This window comes from Falco peregrinus, chromosome 6, assembly GCF_023634155.1.
Source record: "Falco peregrinus isolate bFalPer1 chromosome 6, bFalPer1.pri, whole genome shotgun sequence".
Taxonomy (NCBI): Eukaryota; Metazoa; Chordata; class Aves; order Falconiformes; family Falconidae; genus Falco; species Falco peregrinus.
Genome location: NC_073726.1, coordinates 26,466,669 through 26,494,371, shown reverse-complemented (window position 1 = coordinate 26,494,371; position 27,703 = coordinate 26,466,669). Strand labels below are relative to the sequence as shown.

Genomic DNA, 27,703 nt, shown 5'->3' with positions numbered 1-27,703 from the left:
TTATTATATACAAAACACATGAACTTTAATTTCTCACATAACCATAGGCATTGGTTCAGAAGGAACCTTTTCACCATTTCACAAGAGGATGTTTGTCTTTTCTTTTGAAAGGTTTGGAGATTGGCCTGTTGCAGAAGTTGGATTGTTACTTCAGTTGGTGCAGAATTTTTTTTTTTATTATTTTATATTTTGTTGGCTAGTACTTTCTCATTTTAGGAGTACACAGGTAAACCCTGGTTTCAGTGAGAAATACTTCTTCAAGTCAGGGTTGAAGTGGGTCTTCAGCTTTTTCCCTTTTGTAGCACAGCACCTTTCTTGTATGCTGTGAGCATAGGGGTAATCATCAGCTAACAATTTCCTGCCTATTATGAGTGTCGGTACCATTTAATCTGTCTTGAAATGCACACACATTTCACTTCCAAAACCTGAAATACCTTAATCTAATTGAAATTCGGGACTTTTGGATGTTTTGGTGCAATTTGACAAGCTGTGATGTGGACATTCAGACTAGATGATGTAATGAACCCCTCTGGTTAAAGATTCTAGGACCTTGTGCTGCCTACTTGGCAGCACTTTATGTATATGAACATTTGATACTGGTTTAAACATCATCCAACTTAAAGACTAATTTCACATGAACTATAGATGCAGAGGACTGCAAGAAATAAGCAATTTCCTAGTATTTAGGATTGCAGATTCAAATGCATAAATAGTGAGCTGAAAAACCTGCTAAGATTTGGTGGGTGGCATTCTAACTGGTGGCTTTGCGCTCATGCCTAGGGGCACTGTACCTCTAAGCAAATATTTTCAGGGCAAGAATCTGTCACACATTCTATCTAATGAAGGACTGACCAACACCCACTTCTGTTTGGTCAGTGAAACCAGATGTTCCTCCTCCCTAATCCTCTGCAAACTGAGAGCACAGATGAGGTAATAGGAAAAAGCATGGAAAGGGAGTAACTGGGCAGATCATTGTTTGTTTTGATTATAAATATACGTCAGAAACAATATCCTAAAATAATACCTATAAATATGTGTACAATTTCATTTCATAACAAAGGTGAAAGAATGATGACATTACCAAATGCTGGTCACAAGCAGAAGAATTATGCCCTGTAAAAACTAGCCTGAGGTATGACTGGAACATTCTCTTTTAACTTCCACATCAATTCACTTCATTTTGCTAAAGAGCAAGCTGAAGAGCTTGTGCTGCCTGCATTTGTTTGGTGTAGAGGCAAATGGAAAGCTTATTGCACTGTTGAACTTTAGCCTGGTTTTGCTATGAAGCACAGAATATGTAGAAAAGGCACTGCCCCTCCCTACATCCAACGAGATATTAAGGGCAACATAGATTAGAAAGAAGAAATTCCAACTTGACCGAAGTGTTCTCCAAACAAACAAATACACTTGCTGTTTCACTAAAGGCAATTCCTTTCTAACAGGCCTTAAAGACTGAGAATTTAGAGCTATTGTTCCCTGATAAGCAGAATCTCATCTGGCTAATTGCAGAGGAAATAGCATAATAAAAAATACATCAGATTAGGAACTCCAAGGGGGAGACCCCCAGAAACCACCAGTGTATTTTGTGGAAAGGGTGACTAGGTCCATCAGCCTTTTGAGGTTGGAGAAACACAGCTGTAGGCAGTTTACTGAGTTAAATGAGGCATTGAAAATGGTACTTTGCCAGCTCAGTGTACATATTAAAAATTTACAGCGTGTTCTAGAAGAGAAATTCTTCATGCACTGTTCTTTCCCACAACTTTTATTCCCCCAACAAGTTTTGTCATGCAGAGATGCCTTCCTCTTCCAGGAATCAGCTCTATCTTGTCATCACACAGTTTGCAAAAACTTAGGATATTACTTCTGCACATTGTTTTCAAATTTCCACTCATTTTGCCGGTCCTATGGAGGCAGAGTAATCTCTTTAGCTGTATCTGTTGGAACCCTCATGTGGGCTTGTTAAAGGTGCTTTGTGAGGTATTTAATAAGGCAGTCTGGATCATTGGAAGGCCTCTGGAGCATCCCTAAAACCTGTTGCTCTGCTGAACAGATAACTCATTAAGAAAAAAATCATTGCCTAACTGCAGGTAGCACATCTAATTTATCTCAGGTTTATCATAATCCACCTAGGATATTTTGAGCTATACGGAACAGTAGTGGAGTACTGTTTTACTAGCGGCTAGATTTGCAGGACCACAGACTGAGACAGAAAGCACTTCCTGCAGTACTTATTTTCTACTACCAACACTGAAAAGTTTATATAAATACAAAAGGAAGGGAATGGGTGCAGATGCTTCCCCACTTTCTGCATTGGCATTAAAAGCAACAGGAGAGACAAATGTTGATTTAGTGAGAATGGAAGAAGAGTAAAATCTCTTTTTCCCTGCACTTTTCTTCTTCTATATTTGTTTGAAGACTTATCTCAGATGTTTTTCTCACAGAGTGCATGGGAAGAATGCATATTAAATTAAATTCATCATGGGAAATTTGGGGTGGAGGGTCTCTGACTCTTGCATTCCCCAGAAAAAAAATGAACTCTCCTGCATTTCTCAATGACAGAAAAATAGAAACAGAAGGAACCCAACCTTTTCTGACCTGCATGGATTTTTGACATTTGGAGGCATTTCATGAAGTCAGTGATAATGAACTCACTTACTGGCTGAAAATTAATTTTCTTATGGATTTTTTGGCCAAGATTTTGTAATATGTTGTTCTGCAGACACCAATAGTTGTTCTGTCTGCAAAGTCAGCACTCTGTTTTTTCCTAATATGTAATTTATTTCTAAATGGAAGAAAAACATTGGGTAATTTGCTGAAATGTTTAAATTTGGGAAAGCAACATTCATCAGAGTCAGGGTAATTAGAAAGAGAGAAAAAGATGAAAAGCTGCATGTTACTGTTAGTGACTGCACTTGTATATTTTTAGAAAGATAATATCTGGCAACAGCTTTACTAAAGTGAACAGTCTGGAATTCCAAAGCAATATCAATTGAACAAGTATTACAATAGAAAGACTGCAGTAAACCATTATATATTTAATCTTTCAAATGGATATATAGTTTGTCATATAATTTATAAATATTTTTTTAGAAAAATATATTTGGCTAGATGCTGTTAGCATAACACACGTTCAAGGTAGAATTCAATGAAGCCAATATTTATTGCTTGTTGGTTTACAGGATCAACATATTCAAATATAATACTTTATATTAAGACAAAATACATACTATCATTAGATTTCTATAAGCCATTAAAAGCATGACAGAAGCCTTTAAACATTTGTAATGTATAGTAGTACAATTTGGTTTTGAAAGTTTTCAAAGCATGTTTCAATTACTACATAGTAAGTTATACGATTATTTTCTAGAGAGACTGGTTAGGGGAATGGACATTTTTACTGTGTTTTTTGAGAAACCTAGAGGTTCTGTTTTTCAGTAAGTTCCAAGGAGTAATGATCTGCCAATGAGGCAATCAAGTTCTGTGCATTTCTGGAAACAGCTCCCCTTTTGGCTTCACTGATCATGGATAAGAGCTCAGTGTTATCCAAGACACAGCTCAAACCTGTTTTTGATAAGAAAACATGGACTCACAGCTGCTCAAGAATGTAAGGCTTTATACAGGAGGCAGAAGGTTCCTTTCCACAAGCTGGATTACACCTTACAAAAATGTGCTAAACACAAGATCAGGATGCCATACAGAATGACCATGATTATGGCTTTGGGATACTCTCACTGTTCAGAGGAAAAACCGTAATGCTCCATTTTATTATCAAATGGCTATTCGGAAACAGAAGACTTTACGTAAACTTTTGTGGCAAGCCAGCATGGGACTACTGAGCACCAGGAACAAGAATCTTGACTGGATGTTTTGTTCCAACAAATTATTTCTCTTTGGTGTGCTCAATAAATTGCTGGAGATAAGGTTATAGAAAACATAATCCTGCTATTCTATCATGTTGCAAAAAGCCTGTATCGCTAATTTGTATTTATATTCATTTTGTAATTTAAGAACCCTGCAGTTTTTACTGAGAGGGTTGCATCTTCCCTTCATCGTCAGCTCAGGATGAAACTTGTGGTTAAGGACCCTGATGACAGGACAAGTATTTTCTCCTTGTTGATACTGCTGATTCATAGTTCCATATAGAAGAGTGAGTCTAGTTTCATATGCTGTGTTAGCTAGCTATCTGGTTACACAGGAGTCTGCTCTAAGGGCTCCCTCTTTACCTCCAACACTTTATACCTTTACGCATCTGCGAAGTGTCATTGTCCATGTGTATATAAGCCTTAAATACACCTTATGCTACTTAAAGAGATTCTGTTCAGAAGTGACACAGTTTGTGATCAAAGTCATATTTTACTGAAATTGAAGTTCAATATATTTATTACAAAATGTCAACAATATCTAAAAAATGTTCTTTTCAGATAGCAGCATATTATGAACTGTATTTAACTGCATGTAACTGCATATTATAAACCAGCATTTACCCTTCAAATGAAAAGTCTGTTTTACTTTTTTTTTTTTTTTAATAAAGGTGTTTGGGTCTTATTTATAAATGGAATAGCATCATTATATTTTTAAGATTGTTTCATTTATTATCATCTTTCCATAACAGTCAGACGGTGAGAAAGAGGAGCTGAGATGCTGAGATGGAAGAAATGGGGAACAGTAACCAGAAGTTGTCGGATCAGGATACTCTGACCAAACAGAGATCAGCAGAGACTGCACTGCAATTTTCTAAGGAACATGTCCCTTCCCTTCCCTTCCTGCAGTTTCACGATGTTCTTATCAGTCAAAGAAAGCAAGAATACCAATTTGTCTACTCAGTCACATACCATGGGTTATTTTTAACCTACCATACACATGGCACCTGTCTTTTTTAATCCTGATGGTCAGCTTTTCAGATAATGGAAACTAATATAGCTACTTAGTAGTGTAGCAAATATATTTCCTGTTGGTCTACACAAATAGAAAAATGGTGATTTTCCCATGACTTCAGTGTGGGTAAAATTTTAGAACCTGTTTGACAAGGGAGAATAATAAACAAAAAGAAGGAAAGGAAGTGCAGTGATACATAAGGGGATGATCATGGGCCACACATTCTTATATAGGAGTCTTGTTTCTCATTTTTTGTTTTTCTGGTTTCTATTTTTATTAGCCTGTTGCTTATGCTATCTTAGTGTTCCTAAATATACAGACATTGATTAATACAAACTGGACCAGGAAGCCTGACAGGAAGTTCATGAGAGGAGCAAAGACAACATGCAAAATTGCTTTATTTTAAAATTACGTATTATTTAATTCCTTCCTCAGTTTCAGAAGGCGGTGTGTTTCTGCAATTCAGATAACCTCAAATCTAAGTGCTGTGCTAGATGCTTCTGATTCTGACAGCAGTTTGAGGTGCATGGCATGGGTTGGACCCTTGGAGATTATTTCTGGTGATGTGGTTCTAGTTTGGTTTGTCAAACCAAACATTTACTGAGAAAAACCTAACCAAAAAGATTTTACTAAAATAACCCTTGAGTAAACCCACCCTGAGTTGATTTAAATGAGTACACTTTAAAAACCTTTATATCTGCAATTAATATTTTTTCAATCCAAGTGCTTATTTTACGTCAGCTCCAGCCCCTGCCCTCTGTTTTCCTATTGTTCTGACCAGTAAACAATACTGTAGGCATGGGACAAGTCTGAAGAGCTGCTTTAACTCATTAGGTACAAAACTGTCTGTTAAGTGTGGAGTACAACAATTAAAGTGATGTAAGAGACAGAATTAAACCATTTTGTTATTGAGAGTTTAATGCTGAAATTTGTGAGAAAAAGAATCAGGGGAAACACATTATTTATAAACTGATAAACTGACTAATTCTGATGTGGAATAACTGGGGGGAAAAATCAAACATAATTCAAAATTTAGCTTTAATTTTCTAGGATGTAGGAGAGTTCTTCTGTTTTATCCAAGCTCAGCTGCATAAAACTTTAAACACAACACTTCCGTGATTTCTTTTATATCTATATATGTATATACATCAACTGGCTATTTATAATATAGCTTAAAGTTTTTTGCAAATATTTGGAAATGGAAAGGAAAGAACTTGCAACTTGATTTTGAAGATTTACTTTTTCTCATGGTCATTAGTAAGGTTGGTCTTTATGGTTCACTCTGTATTATTTTATGAATTATATCCACAAAGTTTAGCTTGCTTTTAATGTGGACTCATGTAATTGCAATCACCTTGAAAATCCCACTCCTGGGCATAAAGGGAAGCAAGAACTCTCTTGGATGGGGCTTTAGCATCAGCTCCATGACAAGTGCTCAGCTTTACCAGAAGACATCATTAAATATGATACAACTAAGCAAGACCATCGTCCAGTGTCTTTTCCTGACATTTGCCAGTAAAAGCCAATCTTACCTTTGGGCTGCAGATCTTCTCCATCTATCAGGTCCCACTTCACAAAGTGCAGGACCAAGAATCTATGGTCAGATGCCTAAGTGGTCATCACATGTGCCTCTAGCAGCCTAGTGAAATCCTCCTCTGACTGCAGGGCAGCTCAGATAAACAGTGGGATCCCTTACCAGTTGTTTTATGTTGTATCTGGGTATATGAGTCCTTCAGAATTACTAAGTATATGATAAAAGATAACTTTGCATGGCCAATTTGCATTAAGTATGGACTTCCAAGGTCCAGATCTAGTAATGTCATTTATAACTTGTCCACAAATTCAATCTGATAACTGTTGTAGAAAATCATCCCTTTGAGAAGGCTTTTTTATGTCAGGAATTTCAAAATAGATCCATAAACTCCATATGTTTTTTAAGACTGGCAATGGGAGTGCAATGAAACAAGGATGCAAGGAAGCAAGATGTCAGCAGGATCAACCAGTCAGCATTTTTTCCTCCATGTAGCAACACATAGGTTGCATGTAATCAGGATTAGGTTGAATGCTTAAGGAGGATTATACACCCATTTTAAATGAGAAATTGGTACTTTTGCTGATTCTTTAATCCTGATCTTAAATATCTGTGTCAGAAAGGATCCAGATTTCTGAAAAATCCAGACAAATTCTATTTTTTGCATAAGAAATATGTTGACAATATTGATTATATGCTGCACTTAATGATCTTCTTTGCCATACTATTTCACTCAGCTAATACACAATTGCTCAATATGATCAACGCTAAGAAGCTGAATTTAACAAAAGAATTATTAAGGTATTCCATCTCTCATCTAACTGATAGGTATTTTATTATATGGTGTATTATTTCATAAAAAAACAATAGCTACCCCCCCCCAATTTAATATTTTTTGGTAAGAATTCCTTATTGAATAGATAAGTTATTTTATTACTTATCTAGTAATAAAATAACTGAATAAAAGATGAAGATGGTTTTGAGTTCTTTGCATAATTTCCCAAAATATACATTCAAGCTTTAATTAATTTCTCTACTCACAAACTGAATTTTAGACCCGCACTACATTTCATCAGGGAAAATATCTCTTGTATGGTTTGTATGAGCACTTGAATTTAGATATTTATTTTTAACCATAGAGAGTTTGCTGGAATCCAGACCAAAAGAGTCGCTACTGTAAAAGAAATTTCTTACCTCTGATGGATGCCCAGCTCTAATAAAAGTACAAAGTGGATCAAAAGCTCCTGTTCCACAGGCCAGAAGATGCGTTCTGTTGTATCGATGAAGAACACGGATGTAATTTGCACATTCATCCTAGTTATGATAAAAAATAAATATAGGAAAATATTAGCTTTTTTTAAAAAAAAGGTTTGTGTTGTTTTGATTTTATAGTTTTATTTTATTATCTTGAGTGCCCTTATATGAAATTTTCTGTTAAATTTCTGTTAAATGTAACATCTTAGTTCTCCCACTTCATGCCAGTACCTCAGTGCCACTGATTTCATGGACGGACACTTTTGACATGGAAAAAAGCAAGTTTAGAGCACTGATTTATCACCATTTATTTTAGACACTTAACCAGTTAGGATTTACAAAGTTATAAAACACACTTTTCCACTTCTTTAATCACAGAGATATTTTGCAAATCTTTTAATATTTGTTTTACTAAGCATTATTGGATGCCCTAGACATTAGACTCAGAGCATGAGATGTGAATAGTCAGCAAATGGCTTCTCTGTCAAGTTAAATAAACTTTATCTAAGGAAAAATAACACTTTTTTTCTTACATTTATCCATAAGACCACTTCACCATTTATTTCCTGTATAATTACTTGCTAATCAATATTTTCTAATATTGTATAACCTCATACTCTATCTGTTCCTATTGTTCAAACCCTCCTTTGAAGAAGAAATTATTTATTCCCCCCAGTCCCCTCTGGGACTCATTAGTGTATTTGCAGCTTCATAAATATTACAATTAAAAAAAATTTCAAACATCCCTTTGAGATGTGGTGTCATTCATTATCCTTCCTCTGCTAAACTAGAAATGGAGACAGTAAGATAAAAGTATCCATTGATTTTGGTACTCCTGGGACATGGTTTTACAGAGTATTTAACATTTTGCAATGTTTTCTATGTTTGGAGCAAAATTCCTATTCATTTCCATTTGCCGCTCAACATTTCTGTAACTCAGACCCTGGATTTTTAGCCAGTCACACTAAGTTTAAGAAGACAATTACGGTGGGGTTTGTAGCTAACTTCATCTATTCTAAAGCTTAGACATGTAATTTATGCTGCTCTTCTAGGCTTTTTCAATAGGCGATGAAGAATGCCAGACATCTCCAAAGGGCAATTAATTCTATCCTAAAATGGATGTGTAAAAGAGAGTGGAGGATTTCCCTTTTTTAAAATTGGCTGTCTTTCACTGGTAACTACTCTAGTTTTCAGAGTGCTATGTTTATCTGAGATCAGTCCTGGGTCTTATTAACCATCTGCCAGAAGCCATTGTCACAGAGATGAGTCTGAGGCAGGGCTGCGGGCAGAATTCAGCTCTTGCAAATCCACATTGGGTTCAAAACTAAGAAACCATCTTTCTTCAAATCCTTGTGTCATTCAGTGAAAGTCTTCCAGCAGCTCCAGCAAATAAATAAGGATCATAAGGAAAAATTCTCCTTTGTTACACGATTCTCCTTAACTGTTCACCTTGAAGGTACATCATGCTAACTGAAAGAAGGGGGTAACCTACACAGGCAGGTAACCTTTTTGCAATTAAATATTATGTATATGCAAAGGACAAATCAACCATGCAATATCTTACTTTTGGAATTTCTTAATTCCTAACTAATTTATTCCTTTTTCAAAAGTAAATGAAAAAAACAGAGGTTTTTCTTCACATGGCATCCACATGGTTTCTCACCTGGACAAAATTTTTCAGACCCGAAAACACCCTGCTCCTTGAATTGTCAGACAAATTGAGAGGAGAATGAGTTGAGATTAGTAGGGTGTGATCCTCTCTACACAGATCAGCAAACAAAGACAGAGGGCCCCACTTCGTATGTGTACTTCACAAACATTTGCTGATTGGTGGTAGCAGAATGGTAATACAGAGGAATTTTATGATGCTTTTCAGTTTTTAAATAGATGCTTTGCTGGGCACTGATGTTGTTTGTCATTCTCCCTCCCCTACAACTATGACCTTCTTTATTTACCCCCTCTGTTCTCTCTCAGTGGTGCTCTGGTCTTTTTACTCCATAGTTTCCCTTTTTACCTACATGTTTGCAGCTTTTGATCTTTGTCTCAAAAACACTGTGGATAAAATTACACATTTTTTCTCCCATGCGCCTTCATAGAAATGCCTGAAAATTTCTGCAGAAAAAACAGGATGAGGCAGATGTCAAATACAGAAGAAAGTCATTTCAAATGGCTAGACTTTATCATCTATAAACAACAAAAAATGGTGCTATGCTGGGAAGTGTCAGGCAACTAGGCATCACTTCTGACCCTACTAATAATATCCCCTGTATACATAACAAGGAAGGGATGCATCAGCCAAGGGAACATTAAAATAACTTTTCTTCCTACTATATTAATTAATTAAATGTTGTGGTTGTGTTTAGGAGGCTCCATAGACATTAATACATGTGTGGAATTCTATTCATTCAAAGCTTCTAGTGTGAAAGATCTAGTCATCACTACAGTATTTGATTTCTGTATCTGAACGATGTCCAATTCTGATAAAATAATTGCAAGGATCAAAAGCTTTCACACCACGGGCTAACAGGTGTGTTTCCTGGCACGCTGGACGAGAGCAGGAGGATTTTTTCCTTGACTTAACCCAGGTCAGAAAAGTGTGGCCTGAGTTTAAGACGATGCACATGTTATTAAGACAAGGCTTTTCTAAGTGTCCTATCAAGTCTGTTACAAACTCTCTGAAACTGTGTGTATGACTACAATACTTGCAGTTTTACTGCTGCAGGATGAACTAATAACTTTTAAAGGTTGTAAAAGCTTGTAAAAGCAGCCTGTTCAGTTACATAGAAAGAGGTAGCAGAGAACACATGAAGTACCTCGACACCGAGGTGTTTATTACAACATTTTCAGCTCTACTTAATGTTAATTATGCCTTGAGTATCAATCTTTTGCAACGGAAAATAAAGAAAGGAACAGCATGGGAATAAGCAAAAAGGTCTGAAAGAACACTGATGAGTGATTTTTTTCTGAGACTGTACACTGTGAAAAATAACATTCAGTACTTAGAAATGGCAAAGGCAAATTTTAAGACATTATGCCATTAAGTCATTGGCTTATGGCTACAAAAATTAAGGTGAAAAGAAAAGCAATAGGAAAGTTTTTTATTCTAATTTAGATTCCTTTCAGGTTGAGCAATTTAGTTTTGAATACTAAGCATGCTAATGAAAATTACTAAGGTTTTCCTGGCATTAATTAGTCTGACTCATTCACTAAGTCCCGTATATAATTAGGTCTCAGGTGAGGATTAAATATTGTTTGGTATTACAGTATTTCCAGACTTCACAATTTTAGGATCTTTTTCTTAAAGACTTTAGTTTTGGAGTCTTGTGATTATTGAAAAATTCTGTGGTTTTCTTAAAAAAAAAACACAAAAAACCCCCACCAAAATTTCACAGTCCAGAGAGATGTGGGAAACATGAACTTCTTTAAATGATCACATTCATTATAATGCAAATTTGAAGACTTATAATAACAAAATAGATTGTAAAAGATTTTGATTTTTAGGGAATCTTGTAAGTGTGAGAGGTATATCTTTACATTACATTGGAATAACTGTATCTATTTCTGTATTTATTTAACCCAAAGGATATTGTCAAAGCATCAGAAAATAAATCGCATCATGTTGTGGCGAAGGAAAGATGACAGAGCTTTAACTAATAACAGTCTATGCTGAGAGGTGGTATTAAATAAAGCTCAGAGACTTTAGGTTTTGCATTCATTTAATATGACCACAAACCCTGGATAATGTAGAACACCACTGCCGACAAAAGACACCTGAAATTCTCAAGGCTATAAAAGCATCCATAAAAATGCAATGAACTTTTAAGACACATCAAAAAGGATCAGTTCTAGGCTGGGTGAGTGTAAGGAACAAAGTATCATGTATTTATTATTATAATTTATTATTATTATTATCATCATTTAGTATTATCATCCATTATTATTATTATTATTATTGTTGTTGTTGTTGTTGTTGTTGTTGTTATTGTTACTGTTGTTATTAGTAATATTATTGATGATTATGATGATAATTATTAATTTCCAATCTGGTTCACTGATTCCTTTGTTGTGGACAGTTGTCATGCTTGTACTTCCACCAGAACCTTTATAGCTTCCTGATCTTCACTGGGTCTATGTTGTGGCTATCATCAAGGCTGCCTGTTTGCTGTTTCTAAGAAAACCTCCTATGTGCCTTTCTGCGTCCTACATTCCTGTCACTGTCACTGTAAAACTATCATCATTTTCAAATCCTTTGGTACAGTGTAAGCTCTCTCAGCGGTGGGATTTATTAGGTGTTGTACTTGCTGTTTGTTTATGAGGTGCAGATAATGAGCTTGGTGCACTGCAAAATTAGAGAGCTCCCATCCAGAAGAACTTCCATCCTGTGGTGTGAATGATATCAGCTGCTGTGTGTCAGTGAGCTTTCAGGTTTTTCCCTGGGAGCTGATTACAGCCAAGACACTGAATCATAAGAATAAAACAGTTTTGGGGCTCATTAAAACAGAATATTTGTATTAATATACCATAAAAACTTTAGGGCAAAACAATTTAGAATATATTTTGTAATTACTAATAATTTAACTGCTTTTCTGGAACTATTCTAGAGAATGTGTATTTTAAAGATAAATCAGAATGTGATAAAGTTTGAAAGGAAAATTTATTCTATATGTATGAAACGAAGGGGAAATAGAAATGGTGATGGAGAATTAATAAGGTACCTGCTTTGATATCACCAGGAAAAGAATTAGGAGATGGTTCAGATTATCGAAAGTGCTTATTGTCCATTTGTGAGCTGGTTTGCAAACAAATTAAACTAATAATTTATTGTGGTCACAGTAGTTTACATGTTTTTTAAGCTGCAACACTTAGAATCATATCTGTGCTTTCATCTCTCTGAAGTTTAGGGATGCCTGAATCCTTGTTCTGGACCAGCCACTGGTATAATAAAGTATATTTGATTTGTAATTAATGATACTTACAGCATCTCTTCCTTTAATTATGCATTCTTCTGCCTGCAGAGGTGTACTAGGCCAATGGATCTGAGGAAAAATGAAAACAAACACAGAAATTAATTCAATCAGCAATCTGATTGTCTCCATCCAGCTTTCCCTCTACTTTTCATGTGAAAGACTCATAGAACTGAATCACAGAACTATAGAAGAGTCCAGGTTGGAAGGGACCTCAAAAGATCATCTGGTCCAACCTTTCATGGGAAAGGGAGCCTAGATGAGATTATCTAGCATTCTGTCCTATCATATCTTTAAAACATCCAGTGACAAAGGCTCCACCATGTCCCTGGGGAGGCTGTTTCAGTAATTGATTGTTATCACTGTAAAAAAATTCCTTGATAATCTCCTAGTGCAGCTTGTACCTGTTGCCCCTTGTCGTCTTCTTGCGGTTCCTTGTGAAGAGAGAGCTTCTGTCCTCATTGTAGCTGCCCTGAAAGTACTGGAATACTGTGATGAGTTCCCGTGAACCTTCTCATCTCCAAGCAGAAAAAACCAGATTCCTTCAGTCTTGCCTTGTAAGGCACATTTTTCAGCATTTTGATCATCTTTGTAGCCCTCCTTTGGACCCTTCCCTATTTATCCACAACTTTATTAAATTCTGGGGACCAGAACCAGCCACAGTATGCCAGGTGAGGGCTGACAAGCGCTGAATGGGATGATCATGTCTATATATCTGCAAGTAATGCCCCTGCAGGTGCAGCCCAGGACCCAATTTGTCTTCACTGGTGCAGCGGTGCACTGATGACTAGTGTCCAGTTTGTCCACCGAGACCCCTGGGTCCCATCCAGCAAGGCAGCTCCCCAGCCACAGAGATCCCAGCCTGTACTGGGCTCTTTGGTTATGTTGTCCCAGGTGCCAGACTTAGAACTTGTCTTTATACTTGACTCATCATACTATATACACACTTTTCATGGTATGTTATAAAGTTTAATCAAGTTTCTGTTAGCATTTGGACATTTTTAAAGTAACATATTCCAGTTTTAGTTTTAAATAGCTATAAAAGTTTACAATGAGGTAAGGATATTTTTTTTGTTGAACTATAACTGCTTGGCTTAGGAAAACTCACCAAACTTAATACCAGTCAACAGAATTTAAAGGAAGTTAATATATGGAACATTTTATATAAATCCAGTAGAAACATCTCTGCTAAATTGTCAGTGACTTTCAACACAGAATATTAATTTTGAAGTACTGATACGCTGCTTCAAGTGACAGTAAATGTTTACAGTGAAGTTAATGAAGGTCAGCAATTAACATCATGGGAGAAGGATTGGCTCTTCACAGTCAATTACTAGAAGTGAAGCCAAATTACACATGCAAGATTTGTTTCAACTACCCACTGTATAAAATTTATGTTTCATTCCAGATGTGTGATTTGTGTAGATGAAAACAATGTTAAACAATGACTGAGCAGACTGGAATGATTACTTCATTTCTTAGAACTTTTAAAAATTAAAACAGAAACATGTTCATGTCAGTGATATCAGGCTTGGCTGAAACCAGCTAAGTATCAAAAAATTGATGTAATGATTAAGACATTTTTGTCAATACTCCACACACAAATTATTTTTCTATCTGGAAAACATATTACAGTTCTTCTGCTAGGCTTTTTTCTTCCTTTTTTTGTAATTGAGTAAACTTATTTTTCTTGAAATAATTCTAACCCAGGGAAAATCTAGGGATAAATCATAAGAAAAGTAAATTGCAAGAGAAGTGGGGATAAATTAAAATCCTAGAGGCCTAGTACTTAAATGCAGGAGGTCGGCTATATGTTATTCTTGTCAGCTTCAGCAGTATGTCAGTGTTTAGGTCTCAATGCACAAATCAGGCCACCTGTGCTGAGACACCATCTAAATACTACAAGGGACCTAAAATTCATTCAGAACATTTGTTTTCAGTCAGGTGGTCTTATAGTCATCTGTGTATGAACTCTCATCGAGTCTTCCCATTGCTGCTGGGTAGTCTGGGGAGGTACCTGGACTCTGCTGAACTCCCATGAGGGCACTCATCCAGTCCCCTGGTCAGACCATTCCTGGTTCGTTCAGTGCAAAATTCAGGGTCCGCAGTCATTTATTTTACTCACTGGTTAAGGTTAAACAGACAAAAGTCTGTCCTTAACTCGAAAGCCTAGAAGATAGGGGATATGAACTCTAGGATCTCCTGAGCCTAAAAGTTTGAAGTCACAGCCCCTGCTTCCCAAAGAAATGTTCTAACTAGCAGGCTAAAGCGGGGACTTTTGCTCATATAAGGTGTAGGTGGCTTCTAAGAACACAGAAACCACAGAGGGAATAAAACACTTGACTCTGTAACCTAATATTAAATACATTGTGTGTAGGTGATTATTTTTGCATTTGGATACTTAGTCCCAGTGCTATTGAAAATATTTTATATGCTCATTTTCCACTTAAGACATACTGAATCAAATGCATACACAGAATCGAGAAAAAAAGCCAAAGAGGTAACCCAATGCCCCTGCTTTGCCTGGAATGTTGAAGAAAAGCTGCAGTGTAAGTAATAAGGATTTGGACCTTAGCACAGTTATGGAATGAATCATAGAGTCATAGAATTTGGGGTTTAGTCATGGAGTTTGGGTTGGAAGAGACCTTTAAAGATCAACAAGTTCCTACCCCTCTGCCAGGAGCAGGGACACCTTTTGTCAGATCAGGTTACTCAAAACCCCATCCAGCCTGACCTTGAAAAATCCCAATGACAGGACAGCCGAAACTTCTCTGGGCAACCTGTTCCACTGTCCCACCAGCTTTATCATAAACATTTTCTTTTTTATATCTAATCTAAATCTGCCCTCTTTCAGTTTAAAATCTTTGTCTCTTGTCCTGTCATTACAGGCCCTGCTAAAAAGTCTCTTTTTCTTATAAGCCCCATTCACAAATTATTGAAAGGCCATAATAAGGTGTCTCCAGAGCTGAAAAACCCCAACTCTCTGAGTCTTTCTTCATAAAAGAAGTGTTCCAGCTCTGACTATTTTTATGACCTTCCTCTGGACCCCCTCTAACAGGTCTGTGTCTTATACTGGAGACCCCAGGGCTGGGTGCAGTGCTCCAGGCAGGGTCTCATGACAGCAGAGCGAAGGGGCAGAATCATCTCCCTCAACCTGCTGGCTACGCTTCTTGTGATGCAGCACAGCATATGGTTGGCTTTCTGGGCTGCAAGTGCACGTTGCCAGCTCATTGTCTACTTTTTTGTCCACCAAGATCCCCAAGTCCTTCTCTGCAGGGCTGCTCTCAATGCATTCATCCCCAAGTCTGCACTGATGCTGGTAATTGCCCCAACCCAAGTGCAGGACCTTGCACCTGGCTTTACTGGACCCCATGAGGTTGTCATGGGCCTACTCCTCAAGCCTGACAAGGTCCCTCTGGATGGCACCTCTTTCCTCTAGTGAATCAATTTCACCGCTCAGCTTGGTGTCATCCGCAAAGTTGCTGAGGGTGCACTCAATCCCACTGTCTCTGTTGGTGGTGAAGATATTAAATAGCATTGGTCTCAGTACAGACCCTTGAGGGACACAAATTGTTACTGGTTTCCACTTGGATGTTAAGCCATTTACTGTAACTCTTTGGACATGGCCACCCAGCCAACTCCTTATCCATCTAATAATCCATCCATGAAATCCATATCTCTCTAATTTAGAGGTAAGAATGGTGTAGAGTATCATATCAAAGACCTTACAGAAGTCCAGGCAGATGATGTGTAGCTATTTCCTTTTCCACTCCATTGTAGAAGGCCACTAGTTTAGTCAGACAAGATTTGTCCTTGGTGAAGCTGTGTTGGTTGTCTCTAATGACCTCCCTGTCTTCCACAAGTTTTGACAAATCTTCCAGGAGGATCTGTTCTGTGATGTGGGGTGTGTGTACAAACCTCTTGCAGAGGAGATGGAGGGCTTTGCTCTAATCAAAAGGCTGATGTGTAACAGGAGCTACCCTCTGTCCCTTTATCTACCACTGCCACTAGGCACCTGTTTTCCAAAGTGACTCTTGCACAAATCCTTCAACCAACAAAGCCCTGGTTCTGTATGGGTTCAGCCATATGCATATTCCCTATTGGGATACGTATAATGGGACTCAGCAAAAGATGCCTAACAGAAGGAGTAAGAAAGGCAGACATCTCTGTACCTTTTCTGCAGGTTGTACAGAGGTGTAGGAATCTTGGATGCTCGTAGTGAATTGCATACCTCTAAGACAAGTTCATGTTAATTGCCTGAAGTAGAGTAGATAGGTCTGAATTATGACTTCAGTAATGTATGTGAGTCTCCTGAAGAGGATTTTCTATCCAGGAATCATTTTTTAAGACTCATAATTCTTACAAAACTTGTAAGTCTTAACATAAATGAGCACTGAGATTTTAATCTCTTCAAGATTAGTTTGGAGACTAAAAAAACCTCTGCATATCAGATTTGCTATCTTACAAAATTTCAAAATTTGATTTTACATGCTTCTTGGGTCTAAACACAGTAGTCAAAAATGTGTATAGTAAAAAATGTTCTGCAAAACAAAACTCCAATATTTTATTGTTTTTAATTTGGAAAACTTCATGAGGATTTCGTAGCTCAGTTGAAATGACTGAGAAGAGCTGCTCAGTCTGTTACAATCATTTGCAAAGAAATCTACAGTAAGTGTCTCAAGTAATATTTACCAAGGTGTATTTACTCTACTTAAATATATTTGTGTAATTATTGCTGTTTTACTTAACTAGCATAACATAAGCTGTGTTTGCATTGCATGGAAGTTCTGATATTAATTATCTGCAATGGTAGCCTTTAACCTGCCATTATTTTTCCTGATGTTTATGCTTTAGAGTTATGACAACTTCCAGCTTTAACTTTGAATTGATACTTTGCCAGGATTACAATCTTTTGGCAAGCTGTCAATAAGCATTGTTGGGAATTTTTCCTGTGCATCTGGACTGGAATAACATCACACTAACACACATTTCACTGGGCTGCATGCTTGCCATAATTATTGGCTTGGACATAATTTTCCAAAACTTTTCACCCTGCAGGTTACTGTGAAGTAAATTTTTAAATTGCTCCTTTAGTGATATTTTCTCATCTCGCACTATAACGTTATCATTCTTGAGACCTGGATGATGTAATTTTAGTGCTGTAAAAGACAGAAAACCTACTTTTAAATGCACTTCTCATGGGAAAAAATGAAATTATAAGGCAGTACATACAACAGCTACTGTGCAAATTCAGATACAGGGAAAACTTTAATTGAAGCTGGAATGCTAATAAGTGTCTCCAAATAGCTTCCTTATTCAGTCACTAGCCTCAAAAAACAAGATAGTGTGTATCTAATGAAAACTAATTTCAAGAAATTACATGAGCTTTATAATGCTTCAGGGCAATTTAGACTACTCTGTAAGCTAGACTGAACTCCAGTATATGACAGAGCAATTGAGCAATTCAGCTATCCCATCCCTGGTTTAAGCCAATGAATAGTGCTTAATTAACACATAACTTGTGCTTGGCTGAAGCATAAATTCTGCAAAAATATCTGGTTACGACTGGGTACTATATACATTTGTCAACAAATTCATAACCACCTTGCCTCCTGGGAGGTAATTCCAATGGATAACCCACCTCACTGCTAAATTGTGTGCTTTGTATTTCAGTTTGAATATACATACATTCCTACCCAGTATTCAAAGGAGATACAAGCAAGCCCTGCTCTTGCAGACTTGTGTTCAGCCAGCTCTGAAGAGGAAATATAGCTAGCTTTGCTAGAAGCTGGGTATATTATAGGGGCTGTATCGTTCATTACGGCAGAGACACAAGTCTTAACCCGGAGGCATGTCATACTAGGTCAGAAACAGCCCATGGAGATCTACCTGCACAAACCGATTTACAAAAGTTGGAAGGCTTCTTTTCCGAGCAAGGCCTTCATAAGCACTTTGAACCAGAAGCTAGGAAGAAAGAATATCTGTAAGGAGTTTGTGGACAAATAGGAAGTGTAGTTTATTTTCATTCCAACAAAAGATGAAAAGTAGAAACAAAGGTCGTCCTTAGTTCTAAGAGCTATTAGATCAGCGGTGATGAACTACTGGCATTGATTCAAGCCTGCTCTTAACAAAGATCTGCTCTGGCACCAATTACAATGAAGTGAAATGCTTTTTACAATAAATTTGGCACCAGATATCAAAGAAAATTTTCTATCAGTGTGTTAGAACATTACGAGCCTTAAAGACTTTGGAACAAATCCCAAATATGTGTAAAGTTTGATTCCAAAGGTGATGTGAAAGGGAATGAGAACTTAGGGAAAGCAAAGGTCATGTGGAGGGTATCTCTGAAGCTTTGGCTTTACATCAGGTTTCAAGTACTTCTACAGCTTTAATTCTCTGTAAATATTGATATCCACATTTCATCATCTTCCTCATTCTTGCTACTATTAGTGTTAGGGCATTCTTCATGTAGAAACCAAGGTGCATGAGTAACTTGTTTCAAAAACTTAAGATATGTTAAACACTGTAAGCAAGGGTGTATTATAAGAAAGGAGAGATACAAAGAGTACAAAAAAATGTAAAGTAAGCAAAAGAAATATAATTTGACCAATGGAGAAGTGAGAATCTCTTTGTCCAAGATGACATGGAAGGTCTATGCCACAGTTGAGAGCTGAACCTGAATCTCTGGATTCCTCAGTCAATGCAAGAACAACAGTAGTAGTTTTGTTCCCTGATTTTTTTACCCCCATTTTGTGTGTATCTTGTCTTTACTGGATATGAAAAGTTGTCAAGATAATACATGCCTAAAGTAATTTTGGTAGATTTATACATAAACATCTAATAGCTTCTGTGAAAAAGCTATAATCTACACTTCAGTGTGCTGCTTTGTATTTGAAAACTGAAGGGAATTGAACCTTAAGAAAAAATGTAGCTAATTAAATGCAGATTTATAGGATGCATACCTCATATGCATCACAAGTTGAGTTTTTTGGAAATGCTGGATTACTTTGGCAGTCAATGGGTCTCAATGAAAAAGAATTTTATGTCCACTCAGCATTTGTTGTTTTTCTTTTGGGAGACTTCTAATATGCCTGCTAGAACTGAATGACTAGGTGTTTTACAGCAGAAGGGATATATCTCTAACTGGCACTGGGTTTTAGTTTGGTTTTTAGAAAGCACATTCATAGTCCAAACTGTGGAGAAAGGGATGGCAATGAAATAAAATGCATAAACTGTTTTCTAGAACACAGAAGATGAAAAAAAATTATGTGAATATGCCCCAAACTACCAACTTTATGAACCATCTCTTTTGCAGGTAGTCACCCTGGTTACCAGAGAGAGAATAAAACCCAAGAGCTTGCCTCCACTCCTATACTTTCACTAGATTGTAACTGGTGTTTTAGATTAATTAAGCTAAAGTCCTCAACGTGAAAGAAAAAGGCCAAAGGCTAACCAACACACAGTTAAAGACAGATTAATGAAGAACTTTGGTAATAATGAATCAACCAGTCGCTCAATTCCAGGAACTTCCCCCAGTGTATCTCAGTAATTAAGCTCTCGTATATAACATAAATGTCTCATTCCACACTTTTGCTGCTCCCACTGTAAGATGATCAAGTTTTCCCTTTAGCTATTACTGAATGACATCTGCACCGATTGAACACTGGGAAAAGGGAAAAGTATCTTGACATTTGTATTGAAGGGAGCTAAGTCCCAGCGAGGTCATGTTTCTAAGCATGCTAAGTCAAGCTTCACTTATTCCAGTTTCTCATCTTTTGCACATCATAAAAGCAGGCAAGAAAGGCTTCCATTAGTTTGTCATACTCTGCACACAGGTCTCAAGACAGAGAGTATGGTTTCAGAGTAAATGGCTGATTTTCCATCTGACACAAGGAGAACGACAAACTTCAAGAGTGTGTTCAGACAGGTCAATGGTGGGTGGACAGAAGCATCAAGTGCTCTATCTTGTCATCTTTCCTCATAAAGATTTACTGCCAAACGGGGAAGAAGAATGGGGGGCGGGGGGAAAGCTTATTTTACAGAAACAATTGCTTCCTAAATGTTTTCATATCCCTGAGCTCTAATATCTTGTCACAGGCTATTAATAAATATTATCACATGGAAAAGGAGTTAACTCATATCTCACTGTGGAGGAACAAGGCTCAGTATGTAATATTGCTCTCTGGGGAGTTAATTTGTTGATTTTTTTTCTTTTTCTTTTTAAAAAATAAATAAATTCTCGAATGGCCTCTCTGAGTATATTAATTTCCCCATATCTAGGATTGTCTTTCCCAAACATTTATAAAAAGGATAAAGTGTATTATATCTGCTTGCAGTAGTGGAACTTGCTAATTACACTTGCAGATAAGCATGGTTGCTTAGGGTAAAGTTGACCAGAGTGTTGGCATGAGAACAGTGATACTCACAACAAGGGGGCAGAAAGAAAAGAGTTTGAAACATTAGTGATCAACGCAGCATAGACATCAACAAAAATCATATTTCACCAGAGAGCTTTGTTTTGTTATTCACTTTCTCATTCATTTACTGATTTGAGAATGAATGAAATTACATCAAAACATGTTGGAAAAAAAATAAAAAGTAGGTAATGAAACCACTGAAATATTTCAAGACATTGTTTATCCACAGTCAAGATGGTTGAGAGAGGAGCAATGCTCCAACCAGCTTCCTTTGCCACTGTATGCTTCCGATCCTAGCTGCCAAGGGCAGAAGTGAGTAAGGAAGCCAAGGCTCACACCAGCTTAGACTCCAGCCTCTCCACTTCTATTACCAGTTTGCTGATCAATTTCTTCTTCTACGATGTACCGAGGTCTCTGGTAGGCTTATGACTTAAATCACCTTTCTCCCACAGACCACTGAGTAGAGTTCAAATGCCACTTTCAGGCACTACTTAATAGCACCTCTGGCTCAAACCAATGCAAAATCCAGTTTCCAAAGAAGGCTAAAAGTTAGCTGCATGGTTTGTGCTGCTGTTGAAAACTTCTTATAGTTTATGTACTAATTAATTTTTTAATTTCTTTTCTTTTTCTTTTTTTTATTTTTTCTTTTCAGCTGTAGGAAAGTCCCCCACAAATACCAGGGAGAAATTATTCCTTGATAATATAGCAGAGATACAGTAATCAGGTATGCACAAAGTGTGAGATGCTCTAAAATCTGTAAACACACTGAAAAACAGTGAGAAATAGTTATACGACCCCCAGATCTCTTTACCTAGAGTGAGACTTATGGGTTATTACTGGGGAGAAAATGGTAATTAGTGTATTTTTCTTAAATATAAACATGACCTTAAAGTTCATGCACAAAACATCCACAAAAACTCCATTATCTCATTTCCAGTCATGCAAACTGTTATTCTGTGCTACACAGTATAATATGAAGGGACTAATATTTATAGCTTTTTACTCCACCTCTCGGTAGTTGTCGCTGACTCGATCCAAACTGAGGGAATACAAGAGGTCTCTTCCTCCCACGAACAGTCGCTCTTGATACTCATCCAGCAGCATTATGTGAAGACCAAGATATCCAAATGGGCTACGAAAGACTGACGTCCTGTTTAAATCCCAGAGCTCTGAAATACAATCAGAGTGTGTGTGATAAATACCAAACAGCTTAGCTTCATGGCTTCATTTTCATATCCTCCTAGGAAACTAGACAAGAAGTGTGGGGCATTAAAATGCTAATTGTATAATCTTCGAGTAAGAAAGAGACACAAAGCACCTGGGAACAATTTTTAGAACAAGCCAGCTATCCAGGACATTGTGTATGAATCTTTACATCATTTTCATGCTCAAAGTATCATGAGATGGGGAAGGGTGAAATAATTTTTCTCCTTAACATTTTCTGAAAGGGAAAAAACACTGCTTAGGACATTAACTGCAAATGGGAAAAAAATGAATGAATTGATGGAAACTGAAAAAAATTACTGGAAATTGTCTCCTTTTCTTTCCTTCAGGTATGTCAAACTGCAGCTTTTTACTGTATGCACAACGTTCTGGTTTTGGTTTTGGGGGGAACGAGGTTGCATTTTTTAAGCCCAGTGCTATCTCCACTCAGTTCACTGAAAATATTGCCTCTGACTTCAGTGAGAACAGTATGGAATCTGTGAAATGTGCATTCATAATTTTCCAAGCAGTTAGTGATTTTGTCAAGAAATACACTGACTAGGTAAGGGGAGCTGGGGCTTAGCTTCATGTGATCCAGGCTAAAGTCAAGTCCACAGCGAAAGGGAAATTAATCCTGGATAATGTTGCAGAAACTTGGAATCAGGCATCAGGAAGGAAGGAAGAGTCAAGCACAGTGGTCTTTCTGCACTCTTGAGTAGATGGTGCAGAGCACAGCCCAGCTCACAGCAGGTCAGAAAAGCTGGAAACCATTTTGCCATTGAGAAACCTCTAAAGAAGTCACTGGAGAGTAGCCTGAGACTGCCTCTGAAACAGCAGATCCAGGGCTGGGGGAAAATAACTCTGTTTCTATGTCTATATTGTGCCAAATTGCTTCATTTTGAAGAAAACTCTTGGTAAAAGCCACTAAATTAGCTTATCCTTACAGCTATCCTTAAGCATAAGTTTTCCAATTGTTTGGATGTGGCTCAGAAGCTGTTGTTGGAAGAAGTGGGGTTGTCCCAGAGCTAATGAAGACAACAAATGGGCCCTCATTCTGTTTGGGGTAGAGGTTTCTGCTCATGTGCCACACCAGCAGTTATGTTCATTCATCCATGCTGCACCTTCTCAGCCAGACAGAGGCCACAGCTGATCTCCTGCAAGAGCACTGGTTCTACATGTCAGCGAAAGTCCTCACGCATCCACTTGGATGCCATGTATGCACACCATCCATATATGCTGTCATTTGCAGAAACTGATGTGCACCTTTAACCTAAGAATGCAGCCATCAATAAGTACCAATAAGGTACCCAAATAATATACCACCAAAATTCATAATCACTATTAAAAATTTTCCTTATGTTCCCTGAAAAAATGTGTTCCAAACCAATGAGGTTTGAAATCTGTATTTGAATTTGAATTTATTTTATCCACAAAAAGATTAGCGTGATCAATTTTCTTCATGAATTACCTTACTTGCATTCCAAGTCATAGAAAAGAGAAGAAATATCTTGAGCCAAAGCAAGAAATCTAACACTCAATAAGAATATATAATTTAATCCAACAAATTGCCACAAATTCTGTTCAATTTAAATTATTGCTTAAATTGCCTGTGTGAAAACAAGGGAATTTGGTAATATGCTAAATATGTTTTGCTCCATTTCTTAGGTAGGTTTGGTTCAGATCAACAGAGGCTGAAAGCAACTAGTTTTTGAAAGCTGCTTTCCTAGATGATAAAATTTATATCAAAAGAGTCATACTAAAAATTCAGCCTCACCATTGATGTCTTTCTTGAGTGATCTTCAAAAAGAATATATTAAATAGTTGTGGAGAATAATTTTAATATCTAGGGTTTCCATAATTATTTTTTGTATCAGTAGAGATCGAATCACTTTGTACGTGGGTGTGATTGGCCTCATTTCACAAGTGGAAAAACTAAGTGACAGGAAGATCATGATGAGCAGAACAAGAGTCTTTTTTGCCTAAGCGTTGCATACTTGAGCAGTGGACATATACACATCTTTTGACAGTGATACACTCAGCACAGGATTGCGTAGCAATGAGGACATGGCACTTTCAAAACAAACTTCTCTTGCCAAGCAAATCCCACAGACTGCTGCTTCAGAAGAACATTGCTTGCTTCTGAACAGATTAGAAGTGAAATGAAAGAGGACCTAGAAATATTCTTTTGGTCCTAAATAAAGCCATTTTTTATCTGCAGATAAAGAATATAAAATATCCGATATATTTTATTTTTGAGTCAGTTTGAAGTGAAAAGAATGGCATTTTAAATTCTAGTTATGTACAAGCCACCAAAAGATACTGTGATAGCTTCCCCTGATTTATTTCCACGTTGTCCTGAAGGCAAATTTTTCATAGATGAGACAACATTTCTTTACATAGATCAGGGATATCGCTCATGTTCTCAGGGAGAACACAAGGCGAACCATCCTCTACCTAATTGTATAAACTGGTAACTACTCCTATAAGACTCATTCCCGTGAAGTACACCTGCAACACTTATTGTCTTAAATAAATTTGAGAATATTAAACACCTTTCAAGATCAGACTTGTAAAAAGAGATATTTCTAGGTGTACCTCCAGTAAAGCTATACAGGCATGTTTTTGCCGTGGGTGTGGAGACAAGCACAGAGGTGAACCTGACATCTGGAAAGGCTGGAAAACACCAAGCAGTGGGACCTGGAGAATGATTTTGTTATTGAAACACAAATGTAGTGGTATTATGTAGTTCCTTTGAAAGGTACTAAGATTTCTGGACATTGTAGATTATCTGAGATATTAGGATAGTGTAGACAAATAGGATACAGCACCTTCTGAATGCCAGGAAAATGGGTGGGATATCTGGGAGTCTAAAATGGCACCAGATGCTTGTCATTTCTAGGCAAGTTGATCTCACCATGATGTGGCTGGATGTAAATGACCCAGGTTTTGAAGCAGTACAATGTCATTCATGTAGCGCTACACCCCTTCAGAAAAGCTGGTTGGCTTTGATGGAGCACTGCAGGAAGGCAGCTGCACTGCTTCCAGACCTGAGCTGCTGCAGCCACAGGTTGCACAACCTTCACAGTCACCTAGTGAGTTGTTAGTTCATGGATTGTTGTACTTTGCAGTGTTGAGATAGCCTCAGTCATTGAAATCAAGGCCCAGTTGGGAGTGAGACACTTAAACATAAAGCTTAAGGCAACTTTTCCCCAAATCTACCCTGTTACCTTGAAGAAGCAAGGGTCACCTTGGGACTAGAGTCCTCAAGGTGTCAGGAGTTGTGCTCCTGGTCATGCCAACACCCTTCATTTGAAAAATTCGATTTAGAACATGCCTAAACTTCAGCATAATTTAAAAAGAAGTTGTTCTTCTACCTAGTACTAGGATATAATAGCTACATATATGCTGAGCACATCTAGCACATTTACAAGATCAGGTGCAACTGCAATTTTCTTTGAGAACCTGGCCAGAGAAAAAATAGTGGTGCCTAACATTTTTAAAACACCTTAGTGGATAAATCGGTCACCTGAGCAATAACAGACATGAGTTCAATTTCCTTTTCTAAATGGATTGAAACTCAGATATTCCTTTTTCCATAAAGAGGTCTGATCACAAACTATTAGCCACTAGATTGGTAGGGAAGGATGGATGCTTTATCCATTTCCTGTTGAAGCTGTGCAACAAAACATTCGAGCTCCAGGAAGAGTGAACAAGCAGCAGTATGACTCTAATTTAGTAGCTAAATTGCTTTTCTGAGAAAGAAGTTCGGGCTGTAGTGCTCAATGTAGTCTATGCATTTTATATTAAACAGTTAGTGGGTAAACTGTATAAACTGTTCCAGCACATGGCTCTTCTCTCACATGGGAGTGGGAAAAGATTTCAGCTGAGTGAAACCCTTCCTTTTATTGAGTTTCTATAGATTTCTGTGACAAACAGCCCTTTCTCTATAAGGATTTTGTGGAAAGAAATAAAAAGCAAAAGAAAAAAGAGGATGACTTGTTCAGGGAGAATATATTGTTAGTGCTCAACACACAGAAAAGAGGCAAGATCTTTCCTACTCCTATCTTCTGGTAAAAACCAAGCTTCAAGTCTCCTCCGTGTACTGATCTCCAAATTTGAGAAAATGTTATTTAGCTTTTGTACTATAGTATTTTGCCATTTTAATCTAAAAGCTCAGCACCATAACTAAACCCACACCATTACAGTACAAACGATATTTTACTCAACAAAGGAAAGACTGCTTCAATATTTACATATCCCTATACGGCACTTACCTGTGAAAGCCTTAAAGCAAGCCTGGGCTGCTAGATTACATTTCATAAGAGAACAAATCTTATTTCTTGCTGAAGGTTTGCTATCTCTCTTCCAGAGCTTGCTGGCAAATACTCAGGCTGATCTCGCCTACCACACTTCCTCCTGAAGCACATCTACTTTGGTGAACATATTCATATTATATGCTCTCTGACAAGGTGGATTCTATTAGCCATATGTCAAGCAATGTTAATTGTATTTGTAATTGCTAATTTCTTAAACGTTTTAATGATCAGTATGCAATCCTTTCTAACTCTGAAGATTGTGTTAAAACAACAATTTCTTCTATTACCAAAAAAAAAAAAAAAAAAATAATTGTCACCTTTTTATTATGTTATGTTGATATTTTTAAAATAGAAATGTTGGATAACTAAAATATGCTTATGACATTAAATGCAAAAATCTCACTGCTGCTCCACAGCAGCCAGCGTACAGTAAGACTGCATTTATAACAGGTACTCAGAAATTAAGCACACAGTAACACATAACTTTGAACCTTGAATATAAGCAAATATCACTATTATTTTTTTTCCTCATGGTATGACAAAGCTGCTGTTTCCCTGCTCTGTTTTTCATAGCACGGTATCCTCACAACTGTGCAAGTCTATTGCTTTTGCCCTTTTTTGCCCTCATAAAAATCTTTGGTTCCCCTTCTAAATTCTGGAGAAATATGGTCTCACCTCCCACACTACTTCGTGCTGCAGAACATTCTTACAGCAAAGATGTTTTCCAGATGCAGGACACTGACAAATGACTCTGGCGCTTTGAGCAGGCTGAGTACATGAGGTGGACATCTCAGAGCGGCTTTACAGGAGGGGGCAGCGACAGGGGTTGCCTCCTGTCCACATCAATAATGTAAAAGGCCCCAGATATAAAGTCTATGTAATGTGAACATCTGAATAACATCTTATGCTTCCAATTATCAGCCTAGTCCTGGAAGATAATTTTTACAGGGGAACTAGTTTTATAAGAATTTGGTGAGCCTGATGTGATTTGAGTTTGTTCAGCTTTTTGCTATATAGCTGAACAAGTGATAACCAAAATCTGCTGACATGTGACAAGAAAGGGACAGAAACAAAAAGGAGGAAACCCAAAAAAGAGACATAGAGGAGAGCTTGAAATATCTGTGATGCAGTTTGCGAAGTACA

The 27,703-nt window shown here is 37.3% G+C and overlaps 1 protein-coding gene across 1 annotated transcript in view; it reads right to left on the bottom strand.

The window, feature by feature from the left end:
* The window catches only part of SEMA3E (semaphorin 3E), a 145,152-nt gene that overhangs the window by 50,541 nt on the left and 66,908 nt on the right, over positions 1-27,703 (bottom strand). The window contains exons 2-4 of the mRNA XM_005240154.3: positions 22,050-22,210; positions 12,637-12,696; positions 7,601-7,720 (exon numbers count right to left, since the gene is read on the bottom strand). Coding sequence (XP_005240211.1) covers positions 7,601-7,720; positions 12,637-12,696; positions 22,050-22,210 — 341 coding nt within the window. The remainder of the gene's footprint in view (positions 1-7,600; positions 7,721-12,636; positions 12,697-22,049; positions 22,211-27,703) is intronic.